This window comes from Brienomyrus brachyistius, chromosome 18 (assembly GCF_023856365.1).
Source record: "Brienomyrus brachyistius isolate T26 chromosome 18, BBRACH_0.4, whole genome shotgun sequence".
Taxonomy (NCBI): domain Eukaryota; kingdom Metazoa; phylum Chordata; class Actinopteri; order Osteoglossiformes; family Mormyridae; genus Brienomyrus; species Brienomyrus brachyistius.
The window spans coordinates 16519895-16544326 of NC_064550.1; the positions used below are offsets into that span (position 1 = coordinate 16519895).

Genomic DNA, 24432 nt, shown 5'->3' on the forward strand with positions numbered 1-24432 from the left:
CAGTGTGAGAATTGAGCATGCTTTGTACTGAATTATGAAGGAATCTATAGTGCATTATAGATGAGAGCTTCATAGAACATTCATAATGAATAATAAATGTGCATATAATGTTATGCCTTTTTATAAATATAGTCATGTTTATAATACTTTATGAATAAAATATAATGCATTATGAAGGTATCTATAGTGCATTATAGATGAGAACTTCATAGAGCATTCATAATGCATAATAAACATGGCTACAATGTGTTATGTCTTTTTATAAATAGGTATATCTGTATTTACAATACTTTATGAATGTATTATAATGCATTATGAGGGTATCTATAATGCATTATACATGTCTGCTTTAAGTAAAGTGTTACCAACATGATTTATATTTCTGCTTAATTCTCAAAACGATAAACAGTATAATTAACAGCATACTTTGCATCATGATATTGTTGAAGATTTTACAACCCTGCATGACTGACCCAACACCAAAAGATCTACACTCTTCTGATGGGATAGCAAAACAGCGATGGTGGCTTCCGTGGACTTTGCTCTTGCAAAACGTTTCTTCGCTATTCTGAAAGACCAAACCTTCCTATAAATTATATGAAAAATCTGATAATACACAAGAAAAATTAATGCTTCTTCACGTAAATACTGAAACAAACGAGGGTGTTAAAACAGGTGATTCTGCTCTTTTTACAATGAAACGTGATGTTTGATATATGAACAGAGTTTGAAATGACACAGCTCCACCTGCTCCTCTCCACCGAGGCAGACTCCCCATCGCGCACTCCCTCCTTCACGGCGCAGCACGCAGGCGTGTCGGACGGTACTGCAGGCAGGGGGCGTCATCATGGCGGAGAGAAGCGCGTCGCCCTCGAAACGGCACAAGCTCCGGGCTGCGCCGCTATCTGGCTGACATCAGGAAGAAATCCTAACCAGGAGAAGGACGCCGCTCCGCTCATCCTATAAAATTCAGATTGTTCGCAAGCTGTACGCCGTCTTATGCTCCTTCTGCGGAACAGTGTGGATTTTATTAAAGAGGGGATTTTTCTCCAAATAATTATTACAGAAAATTCTTTTTTATTTTTTACTTGATGCTTTTGCATAGTCGGGCGTGATATAAAGAAGGTGAGATCGCGGCCGCTCCTTCCGATTTGGGTGGAAATGTCGAGCGAGAAGCCGGTTTCAGTACCGGGTTCGGTCTCGCTCCCGGACCGCGAACCACCTCCGGGACATGGGCAGCAAGTGGCTACGGGCTCTGTGACCGGGGACATGATGGTGTCCGGTTCGGGTTCGATGGTTCTGCCGGCCGGGGTGATCAACCCGTCGGTTCCGATCCGGAATATCAAGATGAAATTCGCCGTTCTCATCGGTCTGATCCAGGTCGGGGAGGTTAGCAACAGAGACATCGTCGAGACGGTCCTAAATCTGGTAAGGATGACACAACGTACCACAATTTACTTGCTGATTTTTGTGCGTCTGTGTTTTTAATCGAATTCCCTTGTGCTTTTAGACGGTGCCGTTTCTATGGATATTTGTCGTTGTGGTAGCAGAAAACACAATTATTGCGGACGTGTTGCGATGCCTGTCCTTTCGGCGTTATAGTGCCATGGTTTAGTTTCCTCGGTACTTCCTTTGTTGACTGTATATTTCAGCACAAGGCGGAGAAGCGCAGGCGAACCGCGGCATTATGATGTTATAGCGCCGTGAAGCGGCCGCCCCTACGGCCGCCGTCGCTTTTGCTGGCAGCGGCGCTACTTCGTATCCCCTCGCGGCAGCGCCGGCACGCGCTGCGCGCCGTTACCCGCAGCTTTCGGGCTGCGGCGGCGGACCTGCCGCTGTAACTTAACGGGATCGGCTTCTCGCTCCTTTAGCTCCATCAGCTAACACGGGGCTCGGGGTCCGCGGGCACCGGCGGGCTGTATCTTAACAAAGGCTGAACCGCGACCGCCGTTTCGGCTCTGCTCGGGCCGGGTCTCGGGTTTATTTTTTTAATGTTATTTTCGTGATGCTTATTTCATTCCGTTCAGCGCAGCCTCGTTTCAGTGGCATTTTCCAAGGTGGCCTGGTGCCGGCCGTGAGAATAATGTCACCTGCTTCTTTGTGGATTCTTCCTCTCGCCTCTAGGTTTATAAACAATTTTTATTTAATATTTGACTGCCCGTTTGCTGACAGGCCGGATTCGCCTCGCACCTGGCAGCCAGGTTCCTTGCGCCCAAAGAGGATAGAAAAAGATCACGCCTTTTAATATTGATGTCCGGGCGTATGAACGGCGACTTGGACATTTGCAGGGGTAGGGAGATGCGATCGGAGTCGCAGGAGCCCCCCTTCCTTACCCTGCTTAGGGATATTTTCTCAGGATGTTGCTTTTATCATAGCAGCGGTAGCCAGGCGTGTTTCCAGCAGCCTGCAGATGCTCCAAGGCCCGAAAGGAGACCTTACGTCATATTGCTTAAAACCACAAAACAATGACTATGCGCGGGTGATTTAATGGTGTTTTATGAGCTGTACCTTCTAAAGCTACGCGCGGTGATGGCGGTCCGGGCTGCATCCAGGCCGCGGAGCCCAGGTGCGGATCAGCGGTTAAGTTAGGCGGAAGTGCGCTCGGTGTACCGGGCAGACAGCGATGGGCGAATATAACCCCGGGAATTAAGACGCCGACTGATGCGCTGGTCTTAATCAGTAGTTTTAATGGTATGCGTACCAAATGAAACGGGAGGTGAAGCTGTAATGAAAAATTCCTATATTCCAAAACCACTTTTCACAAAAATAATTTTCGAATGATTTTCGCTGTTTTACTCTAGAAGTTAATGCGCAACAAAAACTTATCTTTTTTTTTTTGTTCTGCCTTTGTAAATATTAACCAGCCAGGACAAGTGTTTATATGGTAGTGTATTAGTGTATCGCACATTTTCTGTGAATAAGCTGCAACACTGCCCCCACCCCCCAAATTGATGACCCCCCCTTGTGAAACCCTCCCCCTCTTGAGAGGTCATCAGTAGGACCTGAAAGGAGATTCGCATGAGAGAGGAGAGGGAGGTTTTTGAATAGGAGCATGTGAAAAGGAGGACTAGGAGTGCAGGCAGGAGCTGGCCCAAGCTAGGCCATCAAGTGGGCCGCTCTTTCATGGCTGTCCTCGCCCCCCACCTGACTCTGCTGGGATCGGAGGGCTATCAGACGGTAGAAATATGTGGTCGGGCTGCTTCGGTTCCTCTCTCACATACACAGCATGTCAAGTCACCTTGTTTCTACCCGTGGTGTGAATGTTCATGTAGGCACCCTGGGGTGTGACCCAAGGACATTCAGTACTGTGGAGAAAAAACTCCATACATTTAGAACCACACAGGTTCCCTCAAGGACAGGTTCAGTCTGCTGGAAAAGGAGCAGCAGACTCGCCATGCTGCTCTCCACAGCTGGTGGCCTTGGGGCTCGTAGCGCGATCGCAGTGCTGGGCTGGCTCGAAATGAATGAGCTGGAGTTGGTGCTGATCTACTTCATCCTTCTCCATCTAGATGCTGACTAGTTTTTTCTGGTCTTAAGGTGTTTTTCTTTTTTAAGTAATTATTTTGAAGTTGTTAATGACCATATTTTCGGTCTCTGAGTGAGTCATGTGGATGATTAATTGTCATGTATCGAATGCAAGCAAATGTAAACATGCAGCACATCTGCGAACTCAAACTTCTCACGAACACCTTGATTAAATAAATCTTGGGATTTCTTACTTGTTTAATGGGTTGCTTTGTCAGAAGAGGGGGATGTAACAAGCATTTTTTTGTATTAAAAAGTTCAGTTGCAGGTTAGCATGTTGTGCCTCGAATGCGAGGCGCAGGTGGCAGAGGCCAGGTTGTGTAACTAACGGTGACGCGTTTGTTTTTCAGACGGCCAACTGACAAATAGATTCACAAAAAGGCTTTTCAGACCAGGAGGGCCTGCCTGTCTTGTGACTTATAATGCGTGACGCCAGACTATAAATCCGGCCCGTGGATCACCCTGGCGCTGAGGTGTACTTCTGGCGTGGATAGCACTTTCCAGAAAATTGGCTGTCATGGTGATTCTGCGAATGTGTCGCATGCACATGCGTTGGCTTGTTGGTAGCATGCAAACCAGCTCTGTGTCTCTACCTAAATTTCAAAAAATCTATCAGTCCGGTGGTTTACTCTGATGAATGTTGAAAATACTGCAATGGTAACTTTTTTTTAATGCATTTTTTTTATTTTGTGCTGCTCTTGGTGGCATCAGTGTTTTTCACCTTTTATCTGCTATCCACATAGCAAATTTTGCAGGATCAGCTTTTTCTTGCTGGTGTTATGTAAGCAAGTCATGACCCATGCAGTTTGTGTTGCATCAAGGCAGTTTTGCAGCACCGCTGCTCCGGCAATTACCGTGGCCGGCACTTGCTGCGATGACCCCTCCCTTGTTGTTCTGCCAGTGGTCAGCTGACCATGAAGCACGTGTCTGCCGGGGTGCCCAGCCACCCCGAATCACGGCGCCAAACCCAGTGGCCCCTGGGGGTAGATGAACCTGACCCACTGGCGCCTCTACTCTCCCGGAGCAACGTGCTGCTGTATCCATGGTAACGACGCCCTGGGATTTTCCTGCGAGCTTCCCATAGCACCAGCTGCTGCTTGCTCTGTTTTCCTTCTGTATCCGAGATGAAACCGAGAGGGTCTGGAAAAACAGGCCTGAGAGTGGCTCGTCTCTGCTCTGTCAAGGAGCGTTTTCTGCTTGTTACTGTGTTGTTTGGCTTTTTTTGTGGGGGGAGGCATATACCCCAAGACTGATACCTGACCTCCCCCAAGACTGATAATTCAAAGATGTTGCCACTTTGGGTGAGGTGAGCAGCTTTTGTTAACATACTCTCCCAGAATGCACAGGGATGGCTCTCCCAGAATGCATCAGCTGTTCGAATGTCGTGATACTTCTCTCTATTACTACTCTCTATTCGAATACTGTGAATTAAGCCAAACAACTGCACAGGGAAGCCTATTCTCAGCTTAGCAAACTGGCAAAAGGTTAGTCTGAATGGTTGTGTGGTGAGAGCATATCTGGGTGGGGTGTATACAAGATGGGAAAAGTACAACACGATCTCGAAGGTATTCCAGAGAAATGCACATTTTCTCCATAGCGACGGCGAGAGCTTTTGCCGCAAAAGGCCCCCGTTCTGTGGTAGAGGAAAAAGAATGGGTTATTAATATTTATGTAACAGATGAAGAGCGGAGAAACATTTTCATTTAATCCTGATTTGGGTTTTTACCACAAGCCTGAATTGAAATAGATCACCATCTCTCTCGAGTACAATAGAGGCTCTTTAGATGTAAAATGAAATTGTTCAATCCAGCTTTGATTACATTCCATTATTGCGCTTTCAGAATGATGATTCTTAAGGGTTTCCAGACCCTCTCAGGTGGTTTAGGTCGGATGTAGCTGCCCAGGACTGGTCTGTACTTTTGGTGGGGATTTTGGGGGGTGGGTCTCCCAGGCTGTTGGAGCAGAGTGGGACTGTTTATTAGGTTTTTGGTTCTTCTCTGTGAAGCAGTTAGATCGGCTTACAGGAGAGAGCAGCTGGCCACTGGCGATTACCTGCGGGAAGAATAGAAGCGAAGGTTGAGAGAAGAAAAAGGGTCGTGGTCAAGGAGGAAACGCAGCTGGTGTGTCGTTGCCGTCTCGAGCCGTGATTAATAGCTTCTCCCGTCGCATGTAATTGGATTAATGCGAGAGGAACGTCGAAAGCCGTCTTCTCTCTGGTCTGTCGCAGACAGACTGGGACTGGCACGTAGACGTGGGGCGCCGCTCAAACACGTGGATCGGACTCCTAGAGAATCTGCCGGAACCCAACCATGTTACTGTCAACATGAGCTAAATGAAAACAGTTTCTTTTCATTTGTAAAGTTCACTTTGGAGACAGTTTGATCCTTTTTGGTTGTAGGTTTTAATGCCCCTGTTTCTATGAATAGCTCAGCCTTTTGCGTGAATTAAGAAACACCCAGTAAACCTTATGGTAGTTGAGACTTTATATAAAAGGCCTCGTCATTTGAAAGGCACCTTTCAAATGTAAAACGTTAGCGTGCATCAGGCTGCCAGTCATGGCCAGACTCGGCTATCCAGTATTAAAATTCAATTATCTAGCTATTTTTAAAGCCCCCAAAAAATATGAATACAGTTCTGCTTTCATTTATTTTCAGCAGAAATTGGAGGAAAAAGCATTTAATTACGGAGCTCTGCAAGAAACGCTTACATACACAAACGTGAATGAACTTTTAAAACATCATTATTGGCACAGTGAGGGATGTCAATATGAGGCCCTTCTATTGACGCTTAGGTCTTCCATATCCGTACTTTGGAGCAGTATAATTAGCTGTTACAGCCATAATTACAGGCATAACTCTGCTCCTGTACTGTAGGTCGCTATGCTTTGTGTTTTTTTTCTGTCGCCTCCAGCTGTGTTGTGGCCAGTAGCACTGTGATCTCACTGTTACATTGTACATTTACTGCGTCTACACACTGTGATCTATGCGATCTCATTTTTACGCTGCGTTAGTGCTGCGCTCTAACAGAGCATTAAAAATTGTTAATCCGTTGCATTTCGTAACCATAGCGATGATGAATTTTGCTACGGCTGTTTTTTGTGCCGTTCCGCTGTAACATTCAGTTCTCTTTATAAACTCTTGTTACTGTGGTATTTACTATAGATGTTCAGCATAACGTCTTGTTACGCTGTTAAATTGCACCACTGCCCAATGGTCACAGGCCTTACAAATGTATCAGTATCACAGAAACTTTACTGCTACTGGAAGGTTGAGGGGCCTTGATAAATTTCACCCCCACTTTCACCCACACAGGGTATTGGGTCTCTGTAAAGGTGCTGGCGGTGGCCAGGCCCCTTCCTCATCTCTTATTTCTCTGCTCACACTTAGTGTTCTGTCATTTAAATATGTTTCCCTGGAGCTGGGGAATTGCACTGCGATGGTTTCATCCTAAGTATCCGGCAGCATCAGCAGAGCCGTGGTTGGTGACCTTTGTGTGGTCGGAGCTCCTTCCCAGGCGAGGAGGGTGTGAGGCTGTATCGTGTCGTTAAATGGGCGCCTGTCTGCTCTGTTCTGCACCTGAAGCAGAATGGATGCCTGGGAGGAGGGGCTTGCTGTGAGCGGCTATTTAGGTGCTGAAAATATCTAATCTAAATAAAGACAAATGTGTCTTGAAAGTGGCCTGAATATCTTCCTTGTACAAATAAATTTATTTTACTTATTCAACCTGATTCTTGGTGAGGCAGTTTAGGGCCAAGCGCAGTGTTTTCTGTGGGATTTCACTGCGCAGTCGATACCAAAGCAGCAAATGAGAAAGGAGAAGGTGCTTGTCATTCATCTTAGGATCCAGTCACGTTGAAGGGTGGGCCTTTGCATTGAAGCCATGTCCCGCCTTCCTGGCTCATATAGTGGCTGATCAGGGGAGTGTTGATATGAAAGTGAAAGATGAGCCACCACAGATGCAGTTGCAGTTTGCGTGTGGGTGTCTCCTCTCGTCACGGGGACTTTGTTTTCAGACCAGTCGTAAGTGCTCAGTCTGAAAAGCAGAGAAGGGAATCGGAGGACCTTTTAATTCTGTGCCGGGCCTCTTGGCGGTCTGTGGCTCAGCAGGTTAGGATGCTGTGCTAGTGATTGGAAGGTCGCTGGTTTGATTCCGGTCGATAAGTGATAAATTCGAAGCAAAAACGCTTTTTTTAAACTTATGTTAAAGTCCCCATACTTTCACCATCTGTAGAAACTTCTTTTGACTTTTGTCTTCAGGTCTTTGTTTCGACTCTGCTCATAGATTTCTGGTCATTGGGCTTAGTCCTCTGATAGTGTCTTGGAGCCCCTTCGACTGTGGGTGCTGGTTTGGAGTGTTCCTGGCGGTTTGGTCTGCCTGGACGTCCCCAGTGTTGGGTTCTGAACCTAGAGAGCTGGACCGTTGCGCCATAGGTAACTGGTTTGCTTATCCTCTTGGTCAGGGCTTTCCAAATATGTACCTCGATTCCTAATCCAGATTGTTTTCAGTCCTCTCAGGTATAGTTAGTTTAATAGTTATTGATTCTGATCGGCCACTGAAGCTCCACACCTGGAGGTTCACACCTGGCTCATGGGTAAAGGGAGGCTGGGGAGCAGCAGGACTCGGCCCATTAGGACCTCGATTTCAATAGCCCTGCTCTGAGCAGCTGCCATCCCATCCCTAAGAACAGTTTCACGGCCCCGTGAACCTCTGTTAACAAATTCTAAAAGTGGGTCACAGGATGTGATACGTCACATGCAGGGCACGGCTCTTGGGTAGAGGACGTTGGAAAAGCGGATAAAATAAATTACATCCTGGAGTGAGACGGCTAGAGATGAGCGTCAGGCTGTCGGGCGAAGAAATCGAAGGCAACACAAAATCCTATCTTGACCCCCCCCCCCTTTTTTTTTAACAATATTACTTTTTTTCCTCCTTCTTTACAACACCTCAGGAAAGAGGGGAAATGTAATGAGTTGGTGTTTTATTATATATTTCCTTAGCCGTATCTGTTCTCGTTAAAGGGAGAACAGAGTGGGGTCGAGGTGCCATATCTTCAAGGTCGGATTTTTCCGCTGCATTTTAAAAATGAGGTTTGGACCTGTTCCATCCGCCCCCTCCAAACCTGCCCCCCCCTCCCTTTGGCATGCATGCTTAGATTAGCTGTGCTGCTTTGGCTAGCAGAGTAGCACACATACCTCTGTGTAAGCAAAAAAAAAATACAAAATTCACACTGAAAAACAAGACAACACGGCACACAAAAAAATAGCTTCCTTTTACTGTTGTCCTTGTCCTTTACGATTCTTGTGAAGAAGGCTTTTGTTTTGGCTGAAGTGTGTTCAGTCTTGTTTATTTCACCATCACCTTATCCTCTTTTTTGTTCATGATAATAAAATATTATAAGTATTGTAGTTCTCCAGCGTGCCAGGCTGTGTCCATGCTTGCTCTGGTGGTTTGTTTACCTCGTTGTCTGCAGTTCTGAGGGATTTGCTGTTGGCCCTGCTGGGACTGACTCAGACCTCTGCAGTGGGAAAACATTCTTTCATCATTCTGGTTCTTTCCGGCCAAAAAAGTCCAGTAAATCTCAACCTCGCACCCCAGAAAAGAAATTTATCCCAAGTTTCAGCTCTGTCGTCCATTTTGATTGGTTGAAGCTAAACGGTTTGGTTCCTTTGCATTGTAAGAGTAATGGGGGGTCCTTCCAGAAACATCCATCCGTGGCTTTTTGCGACCTGTCAACCTTTGGTCTAGAGAGGCTCTGCGTTTCCTTCAGAAGAGGGTGAGAGGGTGAGAGGGTTAGTGCTTCTTGGAAGGTTGTCTGAATGCTCTGTCTCTGAGTCATTGATTAATTTATTAATTTGTGCCGCATGAGCTGATGTGCCTCACTGCGTGCGTGCATGCGAGCACGCATGTCTGGGGTGTAATGACCACAGTCCCTCATTAATTATTAATGAGCCCTTTCTGGAGAACCAGTTTTCCCCAACCGTTGGGTGGGTTCCGAGTAGTCTTTGGTGGCACCCCATGAGGAGGAGAAAGAGCAGGAGAACCAGAGGAGGTATAAACAAAGGAGCTACAGTGGAGGAGATGCCTGCAAAGGTACCTCTAGGGCTCCAAGCCAGCGGAGAGCAGAAGGAGGCGCGTAGGAATGAAGCGGCAGATAGGCAGGAGGTTGGATTGGGGTTGGGGTGCTGAGAGGAGGAGAGGGGGGCAGCTCGGTCTTTGGGGACAGGAGCGATACTCCTTTCTCACTCAAGTGTTAGTCATGCTGAAGAGGGCAAACATCTCTGATACGGTCATGTGCATGTAGATGGACTTCTTAATGCTCATGAGATGTTCTTGGGTGCAGGGCTGTATGAAATTGGGAAAAAATATATCAATTCATGATATTTGAAATTTACTATTAATATTGTGATTATCTAATATCTAATTGTGATCTAATAACTGAATCTGTCAAATCTCCTGTCTGGAGAGTGCATGCAGTACTCATGCTAAAGCAGCGGAAGTAAACATTTAGACTGAAAAATATTTTTTTAACATACTAGATAAACTTGCAAAATTTTGTTTGCCATGACAGAGTCAGGGAAGATGGGGGGGGGCATGAATACCATGACAAATTCAGGGGCCCCAACACTTTGTAGTGACTCCAAAATCCCCCCTGTTTGGCAAAATCAACTGAGTGTCTGAAAGGCCTGGGATCTCTGCCTGTTCCCCTGGACAGAATAAAATGTTTTAGTATAACTTATTGTGTTAAGCCACCTGACTGTCTCGGTCCATGCGACCAGTAGCGTTGTGCCAATCATGTTGGTTAGGCACGTGCCTAACCAATATTTTGTAAAAAAAAAAAAAAAAAAACGTATAAATGAATTATTCAATCAACCAATAATATGTTATTAAACCTCCAATCGGGGTAATCTGCCCAATGAGCGAGCTTCCTCTGACAGATCGCATCTCTTAATCCCCTCTCCCACCTTTTGTCATTCTCAGGGTAATCTGTCCAATGAGCGAGCTTCCTCTGACAGATCGCATCTCTTAGTCCCCTCCCCCGTCCCTCATCATGCCCATTTTCTGCTGATGACTCTACACATCGTTACTGAGTTGTCATATCGTAACATTCACGACGTACATCTCATTGGCAGTAAACAAGGTTAGCTGGACATGTTTGAATGTATAGTAGTTATATAGTTTCAAGGACATTAATATCAGTGTATGTGTATTTTTATGTCTTATGTGTGGTTTTGAAATGGTCCCTCCCACACATTTGTTTTGCACAGCCCCCCTGCTTGTGATGTGACAATTACATGTGCAACTCTAGAACATGGTTGTCTAAATGAGAAGTCTTTGGCAGTGCGATAAGGTCTTTGCCTGAGACCTTCTGCTTGAGTGGAAGCCTACCCTTCTCCCCCACCAGCCATGTGAAGCCTCTGTTCTGCGCTGACATGTGGCATGTAGTTTCCTTCTCCAGCCTTGTCTCTACACATAACTTGCCTCGTTGTCCCTTTTCATTTATTTCTCCCACCTACTCTCTCTGGCCGGATCGTGTGAAGAGATGTCACATGACATGTGTGGGTCATGTGACACCCTGCCAGTTGGCTCAGTGCAATGCTGGGAACATGCAGCCGTCTCCCCAACCCTTAGTCTGTTCCACCTCCAGATCCAACCCCTCCCAGTCCACTGCTGCTGAATGCACGCCGTCCTCCCTGCCTCACAGATATTATTTAAATTCATCGCGTCCCCACTTTCGTGGGGCTTCTGGCTGTTGTCGGTGACCACGAGGGGTGCAGGGAAACCAGACCACGGGATTTCTGCTTCGGAGGGTGCACCACAGATCCCTGTGGATCTGCTTTACCTGCATGCAGGTGCTTTTAAGAAACCTAGGCTGCACCAGAAGGGTGCCCCTTAGTAGGTATCGGTGGTGTGTTAGCAGACTGTTTATCTGACACAGGGCTAACCTCCCTAAAATCTGAATAACGACTGTCTCCATTCCATCTCCCCACAATCCGAATCCGGTGTGCTGAAAAAAGGATTGTCAGACATCGAGTGTTTTTTTTTTTTCTCCTTAATGGGACCCAAAGGTGTGGGAGGATGTTCATTTGGAAATCACATCAGGATGAATTAAGGTGAGTTATGGTGGATCCTGATATGCTGAACGGAGATGCCTCTGCAGTGGCCTGTGTCGGGCTGTGCGGCCGTGGGAGGATGGGCCTGTGGAGAACGCAAAAGGCGGTGGCAGAAGATGAGAGAGAGAGAGAGAGAGAGAGTCAAGAGTGAGAGCTATGTGGGCTAATATTCACAGCCAGTTTAAACATTGATGTTTTGTTTACCATTATCACATGTTGCTATGGTGATGTGATGGATGCCTTTCGCGCAGACACTATATATGTTGCATTTTTGGCACTCTAAGAACCGGCCCATGGGTTAAAGAACAAAGACATTAGATGAGGTGCCACGTCTGTAGTTTTGCTACTGTGTACAATCAATGTAGAAATCTGTTTTTGGGTTTGAAAGTCAGGTAAATGGGTGTCCCGTTTAATTAATCGACGGTGGTTAAAAAAAACTGTAACTGTAATACCAATTCAGTAAATGTAGCCGACCTCTTTCAGGTGGCTGTGTATTTATTGTAAGGTGCATTCAACAAATGTGATCATTTAGTAAAGTGCTCCTATTTTTCTTCCTTTAATGATTCTCAGGAAATAAACTAGTTTTCAGTGGTCTGGCTGAATTCCGGGTTTAGCATTCTTGGGAGGAGATTTCTGGTAGTATATTTTATTAATGTGTTCAGTGTTAAAACTGCCCCATGGCCGAGTGGTCTCATTCGCCCGACTCAACGTAAATGGCCTTCCAAAGAAAGGGGTATTCTGTTCTCCGAAGTAAGGCATGGGTTCGAATCCCTCTTCCGACTCTCAAAGCACTTATGTAAGTCGCTCTGGCTAAGGGCGTCTGCCAAATCCTGTAAATGTAAATGTTAATACAGAAGAAATGTAGCAGAAAATATTCAGAAGGATATAATCAAATGTTGCAGTACTGGCCTCCAGCCTCCGGAGGAGCTGTAAGAAATCACCTGCATGCTGCTTATTCAGAGGCTGTGCTGTTTTGAGAGTGTAGCCCTTGTTTTAGGGCACCATGCCATTGGTCTAATCAGCTTAAGGAGATTAGGGGAAAACTTGAAATTCCATATCGGGGGCAAATAAGCAGTTTATTAGTTGAATGGGTAATCTGTGGTAGATAAGCTGGAAACCAAGGTAGACTGAGTGGTATGAAGCTGGCTTTGTTGCCGCACTGCCTGGGTGCTGATATGCTATATGTAACACTGCTGCTGTTTCCCAGTGTTTATTCTTTTAATTTACGAACCTTCTGGCAGTCTTTGTAACCAACCTCACTGAACACCTGTGCATTTGTAAAGTGGTCAACATAGGAACTATGTAATAGTCAGGAAGTCAGTGTATGTTTGGGGAGGTATCACCAGGCCTGCAATGTGATGTGTATGTTTAGGGGTGGAGTCATTGGGCATATGCAATATGATGTGTATGTTTAGGGGTGGAGTCATTGGGCATATGCAATATGATGTGTATGTTTAGGGGTGGGGTCATTGGGCATATGCAATGTGATGTGTATGTTTAGGGGTGGAGTCATTGGGCATATGCAATGTGATGTGTATGTTTAGGGGTGGAGTCATTGGGCATATGCAATATGATGTGTATGTTTAGGGGTGGAGTCATTGGGCATATGCAATATGATGTGTATGTTTAGGGGTGGAGTCGCCAGGCCCCACTTTGTACTGAAGTTCTGTGGGATTTAAGATGTGCCTGTCAGCATGTGTGATCTGCCGAACCAAAACCAAAGGGTACCAGATAGATCCGGGCTGGGGCAGGGGGCTGGTGGAGTTTCGTGTTGAGTGCCATGGTTTCAGATTCTCAGGTTGTTCAACTTGGGCTAAATTGGGTTGTGGGGGGCGTACATGAGGACTCGACTGTAGGTCTGACAGTGGGGGGAGGAGTTATTCCACACCCCCCTCATCCCACCCCATGATTCCTAGTGCTCTGAGTTTATGCCAGTTCTCAATGCTCAAAATGCTTTGTGCTGGTGATTCACTGCAGCCTTTCTGTACTGAGAAAAAAGCCGGGGGTGAGATTAAAATATACACAGTGTGTCCCGCTATGTTTTGATGAGAGCAGGCTTTAGTGCACCGGGGCAGGCTGAGTTCTTAATGTCATCTGAGATCCGGGGCCTTGAGTAGAAAACAGCAAAGCAGGATCCAATAGGCTAGCTGTGCATGAAGGCTCAACTGGGTCTCACTTGCAGTGTGAGCACAGCCAGCAGGTGGTGCAGCGGTTAAGACAGTTGCCACTGGTTTGGCTTCGGGCAAGGATAATATAAAGCAATTTGAGACAATGTAATGTTGTGAAAATGCGCTATATAGATAAAATTGAATTGCATTAAACTGAATCAACGACACTCAGCCCAATGGAGTCAGATAAAGAAATATGTTTTGATGAATATGTGTATTTAGCAGGGAAGGAAGCTGCAGGTTAGTGGGACTGGTTTAAAATGTTACGGCTGAGGGTGTGTGGATATGCATCTTTAGGTAATTGGAAGCTGTACACAGGAGATGGAAGACAGACCAAATATGGCTTTGAAATCCATGGTGGCTGGGATTATCATGCTCTGTCAGTTCCTGACTGGTCTAACACACTCCCTGCAGGTTAATTCAGTGGTACCAAACCCAGCTGTCCGCTCCCCTCCCCCACTCTGTCCACAATATTGCCATACTGCAGCTCCTGCACACCTGAGCCGGGAAATTAACCAGGCGTGATAATTAGTTGACTAACAAAATTTGCTGTCTTGTTTGTTTGGACAGAGCGAAAAGCTTGGGGTGAAGTTTAGGATGAGAACTACGGGACTGATTTATTGGTTCCCATTAGATTAAACCAGTGCTTGTGGGAGTTTTACTTTACAAAAATGTTTTGGGGACAGATGGAAAAATTATTGTAGAGGAGGTGGGCCAAGCAACTACAGGAGGCGGGACCAAGACATCTGATTGGTTGGTCTTGCCTGCTCTAGCTGCTTGGACCGAGCTCCTCTACGGTCTGATTGGTTATCTCTCTGAACCAGTCATTTTTCCTTCTGCGCTCAGAACATTTTTGTGTAAGTACAACTCCCCATGAGTTAAACGAGTAAATGATTGACAGTGCTGGCAATCCCGCCCACCTCATTTCTCCCTTCAGCATTGCAGAGTCTGGGGGAGGAGCAACGCACACAGCACTACACACACGCACACACATGTGCTGTCCCTCAAAATAGCCCCAATCCATAATGTGGCACTGGCATCAAGCGTGTAATATTGAATTATGTATGTCTACAGGTCTGCCTCCTTATAAATGGAAGAATATAAATGGGTTGATTTTATGTTTAGGGGGATGATGAATAAAAGATTTGATTTGATAATGAAATGCACTGTGGTTTTCCCCAGGGGCAAGTATTTTCTCCCATAATGCACCTCTCCGCAGGACCAACTCGGGGCCCGCCCATTCTGAAGGGCTGAGCCAGTCAGCGCGTGAGGCAACCGGGCAGCCGCCTAAGGTGCCATCTTTGAGAGGCCACTGCATTAGCAAGCCGGCGACGTTTACGGAAGGCTTCATGTGGGCTTCGGCTGGTACTGCGGGAGGGGAACACACTGTTTGTGCTTCATTAATATGATCGAAATGCCTGAGCGCAAGCAGCTGTATCACTGAGCAGAAAATGGCTTTTAAAAATGGATAGTTATTTAAGAGCTTCTTATCTGTCCATAAGCCTTAGATAAGACATACCTGGATGAATGGGCTTTTCCACTGGTTTAACCAGCAAACGCATTTAATGCCGCAGATTTGCTAGTACTGACCCCCCCTCCCCGGTGTGACCCTCCACTGCGAATTCAGCAAGGGGGAGTTCTGGAAGCTTCCAGAATGCCCACCTCTGGCAGGGGGATGTTGATGTTGTTGTGCATGGAGGGAGGTGGGGGAGATGGTTTTTCGGCCCTTGCTATCGATGCCAAGTGGATCTTTAGCTTTAATCACTTAATGTACTGCGCTGCTGCTGATCCAGTGGGCGTGAGCACCTCCCCTCCCTGCGTCTCACTAAAATAATTCCCTCCTTTGAACAATTTTTCTCACCCTAACTCTCCAAGACTGGCTCATTTCCACCGGTCATCTCTCACTCTTTGCCCTGGAGGGGAAGGATTTGCGATTGGCTCTCTTGACTGCGGTGTCCCAGGAAATCTCCCTTTTTTTACATGGAAATTTACAGGGGGGTGGGGGTTATGGGGGAGGGCTTGCGTAATTACTGGCCTTTCCCAGTGTTCAGTTACTTTAATTAAGATGCAGCAGATTTAAACCCCTAGCTTGCACCCTGGAACATGGTGGTACTGTATGGAGGAGGATGACCTGGAACTTGATGCCCTGCCAGCAGGGGGCGTGACTGTGCCTGAATGCGAACCGGGGGCGGCAAGGATGGAGATAGAGCTTTGTTGACCTTTATTTTCGTGGTTTCGACGTACTACCTGCATCCTGGATCCGTTTCTCCTTTACAGCAGCAGCTAAACTCCCTGGTTCCCGTTATCGGCTGGCTGCCAGTCCAGCAGCAACAGGAATAGGATCCCTGGGGTGGTTTCTGCCCCCTTCCGCCCCGAGTAAATGAAAAGTGAACTTGACCTAAGCGTTAGTGTAAGTGTGCTCACTGTGCCCTAGTTGGAAATCCCCACTTTTCAAGCAGCAGAGGGACAGAATGATAGACATCACCGGCATAACTTCAATAGTTTGTTTGCCGTTGCCTTTCTTAATATCTTGGGAGGGGGAGGGAGGGGTCCTGCAATTGCAATAAGGTGTGATACTTAACCTGAATTTCTTCCGTAAAATATCCAGCAGTATTAAATGGTCAAAAAGTCACTTATGCTGAAAGCGGGTAACAATAGCTGTAATGATGATAATGTTCCCTCACCCTCGTGAAGCATGCATGCGTACACTGAGCACACGGCTAATCTGCGTGCACCACCATTTGGTGCTTTCTGTGAGCCTGTGACAATTAGCGGTGGTGAAAGCACAATGGAAATGGTCTTTTGTTTTCAAAAACTGATTAACACCTCGAGCTGCTCTTGAGGTTTGCGTAATGGCTTGGCTTCACCTATCCCCCACCTGACGTTTTCCTTTGAATCTGCACTGCTCTTCTTCCCCTGCTTCTGGCTATGCCTTCTGCTCTCTAAAGGTTAATGTAATCCATCTTTAACAATGGTGGCGTCCTCCTGTTCAGCAGAGGGGATGGGTGGGGGATGAGGGTGTTCTGCTTGGAGAAGGCAACACACCACACAGAAGGTAGGGAGTGAGGGGGTGGCAGGAGGAAGAATAAGATGGTGCTGAGAGCTGCAGTGGTTTTGCTGGAATCATCAGTAGCCTGGAGTGGGGGTGGGGGGGGGATTTTCCGCAAATATTGATCTGCAGTAATGGATGGACGGCGCGAGGCGGAGCTAAGGAGTTGGGTCCTTGTTCCCGCAGGGAGACCTGCTCTTCCAATTAGCCAAATACTGTGGCTAAAATCCAGCTGTTTGAATGGTTGAAAGTAGCAAGAAAATAATTGGCTCAATTCTATCACAGGATGTTGTGATAATTCCTAGAATTAGCTGGCCGTGGCTTTAAAGCGAGCGCCGGGAAAAGCCTGGAAAAAAAAACGCGTTCAGGTTTTGTCGGGGGACGGCGTCTGTTGTGGTTCCGCACTCGGATATTCACACCGAGCTTTTCCAGCGAGGAGTTTTCTGAGACGCTGTTTTCCTGACCTGCTTGGTGTGCCGTGGGGATACTCAGTCTTGTTCCATGGGGGTGGGGGCTGGAGGGTGAAGGGGGAAGGGATGCGAACAATTCAGCTCAGAATATGACATCATCTTTCCAAACAAGGCAGCATCACTGCTTAGCAACCAGCCAGCAGTTTAGTTTTTTCATTATCGAATGTGAAGTGAGGTAATTGCTCATGGCAGGAGTTTTTATTATTATTATTATTATTATTATTATTATTACTTTATTGCTTATTTTTCTTAAACACCAAGAACAGATATTTTCATATTGAGAACTTGCGGTTCTGTAGCTCAAGCATGGCCATCTCTCTGCACATCTGTCTGTGTTTATTTATTTATGTTTTATTACCCATTTGTAATTTCCAAAACTGCTCTGACACACATGCATGCACACACGCGCACACACGTGCGCACACACACGCACGCACGCACGCACGCACGCACGCACGCACACTATACATGCCTAAGTATAAATTGCGGCTTGCTTGTCTGCATGTCCACAGCTGGTGAGGATAGAATATTGACTGTGAACACGCTGAATTCGTACTGCCCATTCGGTGCCATTAGGAGCAAACAATGGAATCCATTTGTCTCTCTGTAAAAGGCATTTATATATCACTGTTACGTTCATTGATCGATACACTGTTGGTCTGAACTGCTTCTCTATTTAATTGCATTAATTGCTCGATTGTTTAGAGTAGAGTATTAATTGTATTAATGTGTCATTGATTTTAGTCACAACTTTTAATTCTGTTTATTTCTCAAAGTTGTATTGTGTTAATGAGGGTGGATATTACTTTAAAAGTGAGGATATTTTGTGCAATACAGCAGGGTGTCATATTAGAGAAGTTAGAAATGATGCATGTCCATGTTTCTGTGAATAAAGGGGGTTTAGTCCGTAAGACCTTCCTAGCAGGCTGCTTGAGTCTTTGTAGTCTCCAGAATTTGTCTCCTGTGTCAATCTCTATACAGGTTCTCCTGCAACAGACATGCAACAGGCTGGTTGTCGGAATTGCCAATGGGAGCTAGCTATCTTTGTAGTAGGGCCAATGGGATTGCTTGTTTTTGACATGTGAGGATTTGAAGGCACCGTGAATGAGCTGCATATGAAAGTCACCCTGTGCCCCGTGAAGCATTACTCACCCAGAAAGCATTGCCTTTTACTGAGATTACAGCCTCACCGTAGCCTGGGGTTGTACCTTTTGTTAAGAAGGATTCTTCTTCTTAGTGAATTTTGGAAAGCAAGAACAATTGTTTGCACGCAGCAGAATTGTCATGTTAGTGATAGACATGCTGTGGGATGGGGGGTGGGGAGGGGAGTACAGCAGCAACATTTGTCTAAAGAAGCCCCTCTGGATTTGTATGATGTATCCATTTTGTACCCTGCCTACTATTTGTGCTTTCTTTCTCAGTTCCTGAAGTTGTGGGAAGCCCCAAGCTCCTCATGTAGACTTAGGCTCACAAGGAGGAGTGTCGTAACTGCGGGCAGCCTACACTGCCTGTATGAAAATGGCCTCCCTCAAATTGTCCAAGATGCCCATAGACCGCAGGCTTTACGTAAGCACACATTAATACACTAAAGTGATCGCTTTCAGCCTCAGTGAGCAAGAGTGTCAGTAGGGGTCTTCAAAGTACAACACAATTGGTTCTGTTACCGCTGATTAATATTAGGGAGCTGAACGCAAACCTATACTATTCTTGACTTGACACAGTAAATTGTACAGAGATGGGCTGTCATTTACTGGTAGATGAACTTCAGCAGAATGATTGTTTGCTGAGCACTAGGTGGTCAATAATCACATTGTTTAAGTGGAACCTGCACCGTACATATAACGAGCAGGAACCTAATTGCACAAATCTGCTGAATTGCCACATTCTATGTTCCTGTTTCCTCTCTGTGAACTAGAGGAAGAGAAGACAGCAGAAATCCTGTGGTATTGAAGAAAACACGTTTATTTGAAGAATGATCTTGAGATGGGGTCAGTCAGGGGCGGGGCTAACAGGCTGGGGGCCTCGTGGGACCAGCCAAGAACTACTTTCTGTGCCTGAGATGCCAATCTAGTTGACGGGAGCTTGTGTCTGGAAGTAAGAGCAGCAGAGATGACCTTGACCTTGGCTGTGTGTGGCAGAGAGAGCCAGCCTGTTGGTCTGAAACTGCAAGGTTTAGGGCCTTTGGCACTGTGGATGACGTAGAGTTAGGCTACAGCCAGGGAGGCAGAACCTCGGTTTACAGCTTCAGGTCTGTGGAATTTCTTCAAAGTGTGTTATTGTCAACATTGTGGTTACAAAATGGAACACGGGGGCAGGAGAAGATTTATAATGAAGCTATTTGGTATTTAATCGTGATTAAAAGGAAGCTCGCATACTAACCGATACCAACGTTCCTTTGCCGAGTTTCCACCCCAGTCTCTTCTCAGACCTCTGTTTTTTTGCACTCCTAACTTCGCAACTTATCAGAAATGACTCTGGTTGCCAGGCAACTATCAGGGGGGGCGAACCACTCCCTCACACATCCTACCAGATGGCCTCTATCTGCCGTGGACTTGACCCTTTGTTGGGGTTTGGTAGGGAGGCTTTGTGTCCTTGGCCATATCGCACATTAGTATCATCTTTTACAGTTGGGTAAATTCCCACAACCAGGTTAATACATACAGAATTGTAACTGTTGGTTACAATATGCTGTTCACTTGTGTAATTCTACCCATTGATACGAAATACCCTATTTATAAATTATGTACACATAAGACTAATCAAGTAATCAAAATTAACACTGATTACCAATTTTGACACTAATTAATAATGCCAATTAATTCTTAACTTGTATTGATCAATTTTAAAATCACTTCCACAACAAATTGACTCATCTGGTGTGTTTCAAAGCATTCCTTTGAATCTCACTTGTTTATGCCACCAGTTTTGGGCAAAGGGATGAACAAATTGGATTGACACTGCTGACATAAAGGAAGTGTCACTTCTGTCATTTTGTAAGTGACTGGGTGGGGAAGAATTGTGTATTGAGCAGTGGTAACAAACTCGGTCAATGGCTAACTTCATACATGAGGTCACATGACCGTGATGTACAGAGAGCAGATCTGGAAAATCCTGCTGGTTGAAAGTAACATTCTGGCTCAGCTTCTAGCTCCAAGCAAACCCCAATCCATGTGATAGTATGAATGACCCTGTTTCGGGAGGAATGGAGTTGGCTCTTATTCAGTAAACATTTTGGCAGCAGCCTGTTTGACAGTTAATGAGAGTTGTGACTTCGTCAGACCGACCTGCAGCTGGGTGCTTCACGGCTCCTTGGGGCTGGACTGGGTGGCCCAGCCTTAAACGCTCTTGCATTATGTTAAGTTTCTGCCAAATGGCCATGTGCTGCTGTTATGAGGCAACACTGTGACATACTGCCTACGCAGAGGACATGTCCGTTTATTAGGGACAAGCACGAGCCATCAGTCACGATAAGGGGCTGCTGAATCTTTTTATAATCATGAACAGGGGACATTGGTCAAGGTTTTGTTCCACCCCCAAAATGCTGATTTTTTTTTTTCCTTTCATGGGAAACCAATAGGAGTAATTGTGGGTGGGTGGGTGGTGAGCTGGCAGACGCAAACATTAACTTTCATAAACATTGCTTGGAATAAAATTTTTTATCTGGCACTAAATTGTTTTGGACATTTGCTGAAATCATCCACCTTTGTTCCTCAGGAAGCAGCTTCACTGTCCCTTTAAGAAAAAGAAAAATATTTGGGTCACCTTTGCCTATCCTGACCCAGTGCTTATTCGTGATGGTGTTACAGGCTGTATTTTGGTGAGATGTCACATCTCCACGCCCACCAGCCCAGAATGAACCATGAAGGGTTAAATGACTCCACTCCGTGGGACTGTACAGGTCCGCAGTTCTCCTGGCCTTGTAGTGATGTCGCCGAATACTCGCTGAAAGCCTGCCTCCTTATGATAACCAGTCAGACTGTAGGAGGCGATATCTGTCACATTCCACAAAACAGTGGGCAGTAGTTGACTTTGTTTTTGTCTGGATCTGTCTTGTTTATTGGTTCTTTCCTTGCATATGTTGTACACAGCTGTGTGTATCTGCTGTTGAGTCGAACAATGGATATTATTTTCATTATAGAATGTGTATTTCATTAGGGTTGCAAAGGGGCCGGAAATTTACAGAAACTTCACAGAAACTTTCCATTCCGTGGAAAGTTCAGCTGGGGAACTTTGGGAATTTCCATTAATCCGCAATACATTCCCAGTAATTCCCATGGAAAGTTTACAAATTGGAAAATTCCCAGAGTTTTGCAACCCTAATTGGTATTTAATGTGGGTTGTCATTCATCTCCCATGACAGTGATTTTTATTTCCTGGGCTCCTCGGCTTTATGCGCTGTGGTGACTCAGTGCTTCATGTTCGGAGCTGGGTCATCAGTGTGAGCCAGGCCATCGTTTTGACACAGGAAGCCCAGAGTGGCAGTAAATTGTGAATGGAGACGGCGGCGTCGACGAGATGAGTGCCTTGGCTCCAGACGTGGCCTCCGCCACCCACGTCGGCTGCTCATGTCGGTGAGCTCGGTGTGACTGTTTCGACTTTGCCCGGAAAGCGTGAGCCAAATGATTGTTGGGTATTGGGTACGGGGGGGCTGATTGGTTAGGGTTATTTGGTTATTTTTCAGGAGAGTGGTGATTTGTCTTGCCTGTCATTTGTGAAGGAAAGGGGAAAGTATTTTGGTAGTTGGAGAAACAGGGGGTCGCAGGTTGAGACCCACTGTGATTATTCCTGGACCCTGGTGCCCAGCCCTTTTCGGTCACATCCCAATTGGATGGGGGGGGGGGGGTGATGGTGTGGTGGCAAAGCGCTGGGTAAGCAGACGATCCAAAGCAACGCCCCCTGGGAGAAACTGGGCTTGTTTGTTTCAGGATCAACGCTTCTATTGGTTTTATACAATAAAAATAAAATTTGGAGGGGGCACAGTGGCTCATTGTTTGGGGGGGGGGGGGGGGGGCGCGTAGCTCATGAATATCTCCCCTAACAATGACCCTCTCCTCACCGCTCATGACTCCCCTTCGGTATCCTTGCTCTCCTCCTCTTGCTTGCATTCTTCTTCCATCCTCATTTCTTTTCCAGCTTTCTTCCTCTCCGGCTCCCTCCCCTCCTCGTCGTTTGCTATTTTCGTCAGCCCTGTTCTCCTTCAGTCTCCTGCTTCACCCCATTTGAATTTGTCTATATTAAACTGAATTATATTCGGCTTGGAAGCCGAGCGCGCGCGTGTTTCATCCAAGTGCGTGCGCAAATTATTAATGCAGCCGTAAGCAAAATTAAATGGTATTCCAACAATGTTGGTGAATTATAAATAACAAGAAGGCGGTGTTTTGCCCAAAAATGATTTGCCTTTCTGCCATTACTCTTGGTCTGGGTTGTGAAAAATGTAAATAGTAAAAGAGAGCAAAGCTCTCCTCTCTATCTTAATGTTTGTACTTGGGGCTCTTCCTTCTTCTTCCTCTCACAGGGTTATTGCTTAGCTTTATTTTCTCTGCTGCTGATGATTTTTGGCCATGGGAAGTTTAAAGATTTGTCATTCTTGTGGTATTAAAAAGGGACGCTGAAGGAAATCATATGACCTTTGAGTGTTGTTTTTTTTTTTTTGTCCGTTCTACTATTGCGTTTTCTGGATGATGCATAACTTTCCACGGCAAACCATCAGGTTTTATTAATTGGTTATAAAACAACATGGTCCTCACAGTGGTCAGGTCTCCTTAATAGGGAACGGTTCTTCCAGGTCCAGAAATGAAAATAGGCAGATTTTTGGAGATGCTTCTTTCAGGCTCTCGATACTGCTCGCATTCCACATGGCTATTCTCAGATGTTGCTGCTGATGAGATGGCAGCTCTCATCAGATGCATGCTGGGATACCTAGTTGATGGGCCAGCTGTTTGTGGATCTGTTCTGTTGCGGTGGAAAGCCGAGCCAACATGGAACCGCTCCCGTGTCTCTGGTGGGCCTTCGGGTTGCCTTTGCCTATACAAGCTGCTGTGTTTTTCATTTGGTCTCCTCAGAGGTTTTGGTTTCTGCTTTCAGGTATTTTCTCATTGTTTTGCTGGGTTTAAGTTGCACTTACATTTACCCTCTTGACTACGGTCGGCATGAACTACAAGACAGATGTTGTCTACCTGGAAGAAATCCTTTGCTACTCTACAGCTGATCCCTTTGTTCTATTTCCTGCAGTTTCCTGTAAATAAATAGCCAGCCTTTTCTGTAGGTTCCCCCGTTCTACTCCTCCATCTCCTCCGGACAGGCTGGCTGTTGTCGTGGGAGCGGAGCTCCGTAACTCCATCGCTATCTGACGCCAGTAGACTACGCTGGCATGTGGCGAGTGTCGTGGCCCACATTCTCATACTGGGAGGACAGCGCCATCTTCCCCATCTCCGCCTGCTTCCGTCTGCGAATCGGGCTGGCCGTGTGTTCGCAGTGGCGGATGGCAGGCGATGCCGCGAGGGAGAGGTTGCCTACTGATTTTGAAAAGGGCTTGTTTACACCTGCATCAGCCACACCAGTAAGACGGAGAGAAATGCTTGATGATGTCATCCCCATGCTCTTCATACCCAACAAGAACATTTTCCCCACCTGTGCAGACACATGACATAATAGTCGCTTATCCTCTGTATGACCTTTCGCAATTTGGGCAGATTCTGGGTAACTTTGTTTGGCTTCCTTTTCTGCCCATTGTGATGATAATCGGTACTGGGGGGGGCGGCAAGCACGCTATTTAATAATTTAGATACAATGTTTATTTTTTTCGGGGCCAGAGTGTATAAAGTCAAATTTAATATTGGAGGGTAGATTGCCCCCCCCCCCCCCCCCCCCACCTCCCCTTCGGTTCCTACACCCCTGCTAGCAGTAGTCTTCCCCTCCCCATCCCCCCGCCAACACAGAGAGTGCCAAATAATTTGAACAGTATTTCATGAGGAATGGACCTTTTGAAGGAGCATTATGTCGATTCGTCATGTGTTGTGTCAGGCATCACTGCTGCGAATCACCAGGTCCTGTGACAAGCAAGGATTTGGTATGCTGCAGGAAGTGGGAGAAGGTGCTGCCTGGGCTGG

The 24432-nt window shown here is 46.2% G+C and overlaps 1 protein-coding gene across 13 annotated transcripts in view; it reads left to right on the forward strand.

The window, feature by feature from the left end:
• Window positions 1-897: 897 nt before the first annotated feature.
• The window catches only part of nbeaa (neurobeachin a), a 168979-nt gene continuing 145444 nt past the window's right edge, over window positions 898-24432 (forward strand). For 5 of the 13 annotated variants that reach the window (XM_048984062.1, XM_048984064.1, XM_048984065.1 and 2 more), the window contains exon 1: window positions 899-1428. In XM_048984062.1, the coding sequence (XP_048840019.1) occupies window positions 1162-1428 (267 nt within the window). In that variant the 5' untranslated portion in view covers window positions 899-1161. Of the gene's footprint in view, window positions 1429-24432 lie in introns of all 13 variants that reach the window. The other 8 variants (XM_048984066.1, XM_048984072.1, XM_048984073.1 and 5 more) reach the window with 3 other exon arrangements.